The 2,974-nt window shown below is 27.5% G+C and overlaps 1 protein-coding gene across 1 annotated transcript in view; it reads right to left on the minus strand.

The window, feature by feature from the left end:
* The window catches only part of LOC107494963 (2-methylene-furan-3-one reductase-like), an 8,358-nt gene extending 5,911 nt beyond the window's left edge, over window positions 1-2,447 (minus strand). The window contains exons 1-2 of the mRNA XM_021125905.2: window positions 2,137-2,447; window positions 890-1,195 (exon numbers count right to left, since the gene is read on the minus strand). Coding sequence (XP_020981564.2) covers window positions 890-1,195; window positions 2,137-2,340 — 510 coding nt within the window. The 5' untranslated portion in view covers window positions 2,341-2,447. The remainder of the gene's footprint in view (window positions 1-889; window positions 1,196-2,136) is intronic.
* Between the last annotated feature and the right edge of the window lie 527 nt (window positions 2,448-2,974).

Consider the following 2,974-nt stretch of genomic DNA (forward strand, 5'->3'; position numbering starts at 1 on the left):
ATATTTTATCATTTATTATATATCAAATACAAAAATAAATATTCTAAATTTTTTATAATATAAAAATTGAGTTATAAAAACTTAACTAAAAATTTCGTGAACTATAAAAATTAATAGGAGTTAAGCCTTTTTGTTATGTATATCAAATTAAAACAGGGACAAGGTTTACTAGTCAAAATAAATATTGTACTATACAGACGTGTGGATCAGGTAATATTTTTTAGGGTGTTGGTTGTGCGGTTTGGATCGGTTTTGAGTTAAAAATTCATCCGATTCGAACACTAATTTTATTTGCAGTGCGGTTTGGATTGGATGATCTTTTAAAAAAAATTGATTCGATTCGATCAAATTTCAAGCGGTTTGGATTGGATTGGATTTGTGGTTTTGTAAATTAAAAAAATTAAATACATATAACAAGTCTCAACATCAAATTTTAAATAATCAACAATGACGTAACAAGTCTCAACAATAACATAACAATAGAAATAAAATTATAAGTTAGTTAAAATAATTAAATAAATAATATTTTAAACATAAAATATTTATTAAATAATAATAATACATAAATAATATAAAAATATATAATAAATTGAACATGCTATAAGTATAATTGTAAATCTAATAATAAAGTAATAATATTATAGTACATTGTGCGGCTTGGATTGGATTGGATCGCTTATGAAAAGTAGATTCGAAATCCGATCCGATCTAGCGGTTTGTAAAAAATAGAATCCAATCAAATCCGAATTAATACGGTTTTAATCGATTTTCAGTTTAAATTAGATTAGATGAACGGTTTAATTTAAATCGGTTTGAATTTGAATACCCCTAATATTTTCACATTCTTAAAATTAAAATGTAAATATAAAAGAAAAAAAAAATGTGATACCTGAACAACGAAGGTTCCAACGCCGCCAGAAGCTCCCAAAACAAGAATAGATTGGCCGGGAGAAAGGCCAACCTTGTGAAGAGCTCCATAAGCAGTTTGAATTGCTAAAGGAATGGCAGCAGCTTCAGCAAAGCCCAAATTTGGAGGCTTGTGATCCAAACCATTCTCTTGTGCAGTTGTGTATTCAGCCAAAGACCCAACATCTTTTGCCTCCACCATACCATACACTTCATCCCCTTCTTTCAACTTCTTCACTCCACTTCCTACTTTCACCACCACACCGGCAACATCATAGCCAGGAACAATCTTCATGCATCACCCACAAAACAAGAATAAAAAGAAACTCCAATTAATGCGGTTAGAAATTATTAACTTATTTTAAAAATGAAAATATTTGATAATAAAAATAATTAATAAAAAATAATTAGTCAAAAATAGTTAAAATTTATTTTGTTTAGTATTCATTTTAATTAATAAATGCTAAATAAAAATTTTGTAATGAATATTAAATAAAATAAATTTTAGTCATTTTTTTTTAACATTATAATTTTAAAAAATTGAATACCAGACAGACAACTATCAAAATTTATTATTTTTTTATTAATAATTAATTATTTATATTTAAACGAATTAACTAAAAATATAATTTCGGGAATTGAGATACTAAACTAAAGATATTATGTTGCTCACTCAAGATTACTTATTAAAACTATTGATCATCAATATAAATTAAATTGATGATACTTAAAATTTTTTTGTTTCAATTTGATTCTTAAAAAATTTTTTATTCTTTTAACCAATATTCTTTGAAGAATAATGTTATATAACCAATTTTTTAGTTAATATTAACTCATTTTCTTAATTATTTTATAAAAAATACTAAAAAACTATCAAAATTTATTATTTTTGAATAAATTTTAACAACTCTCTGATATTTTTCTTATTTTATTTATTATAAATTTAAATTTTAAATCATAAACTTTTAATGTATATCCTAAATTATAAATCCAAATTATATAATGGCTAATTTTAGTATATAAATAACTTTTCAATTTTAAAATATACCTCTCTATATAAATATTTATTTCTAATTTTTAAAAGCACTGAGAGATCCGCCAAACGGTGCAGAGTAATTTTCAATCTGTCTTCATTCATCAAAAGCGATTTCTATATATTTGTACACAGATAACACAATATTCTCTCATCGTACTAACAGAAGAAACACATAAATAAATAGGATGTCTTACCGGAAATGGAACATGTCCAGCATCCTCATACACCTTACGTCCCTCAATCTTAGCATAATCTACGGGATTAATGGCTGCAGCAACAACCTTTATTAGTACCTGGTTCGACTTGGGTTCAGGAACAGGAAAATTTGGATTTAACTTCAGAACTGTTGTTATCTTCCCATGTTCTGTATAGGCCCAGGCTTTCATGTGAGACGGCATTGCTGGAACTGACGGTGGGGTAGTTGATGCAGTAGCCCTGATTTTGAGGTTACAAAGTTAATTAGAACAGCAAGCAATACCGATTCTGTGTGACTAATTCGCTATTTAATTTCTACTGTGGGTTCGTCAATTATATATATTACATTATACGTACGATGATGACACGATCACATATGTCATGTTATTAGAGACCTTGTCAATGAAATTTATGGAGTTGATTAATCGATAGGATTCCGCTAGGGAGACAATGGACTATTTGTACAATGTGTACAATGGCTATTGAGTTATGAAATGAACATCCCCTACACTATTTAGAATAATCATCCGAGTACAAGGGATAATAAACATCTTCTCAAAAAATTAGTTTAATTTTTGGGTTCACCAAGAATCGAACTCTTGACCTTTCGGATCTAGCGCTTTAATACCATGTCATGATACCACTCATTCCAAAAATATCAGCTGATGAAAAAATGTAACAATAATAATTATATCTCTAATACTCCATAAACCTCAATTGTACACATTGTATAAATATTTCATTGGCTCCTCATACTTTCCCTAATCGACAACTAATTGCTTATTAATTATTACCATGGTCTTTTTGTCAAAATTGAGTTAGTTTAACTAAATTTCA

This window comes from Arachis duranensis, chromosome 6 (genome assembly GCF_000817695.3).
Source record: "Arachis duranensis cultivar V14167 chromosome 6, aradu.V14167.gnm2.J7QH, whole genome shotgun sequence".
Taxonomy (NCBI): Eukaryota; Viridiplantae; Streptophyta; class Magnoliopsida; order Fabales; family Fabaceae; genus Arachis; species Arachis duranensis.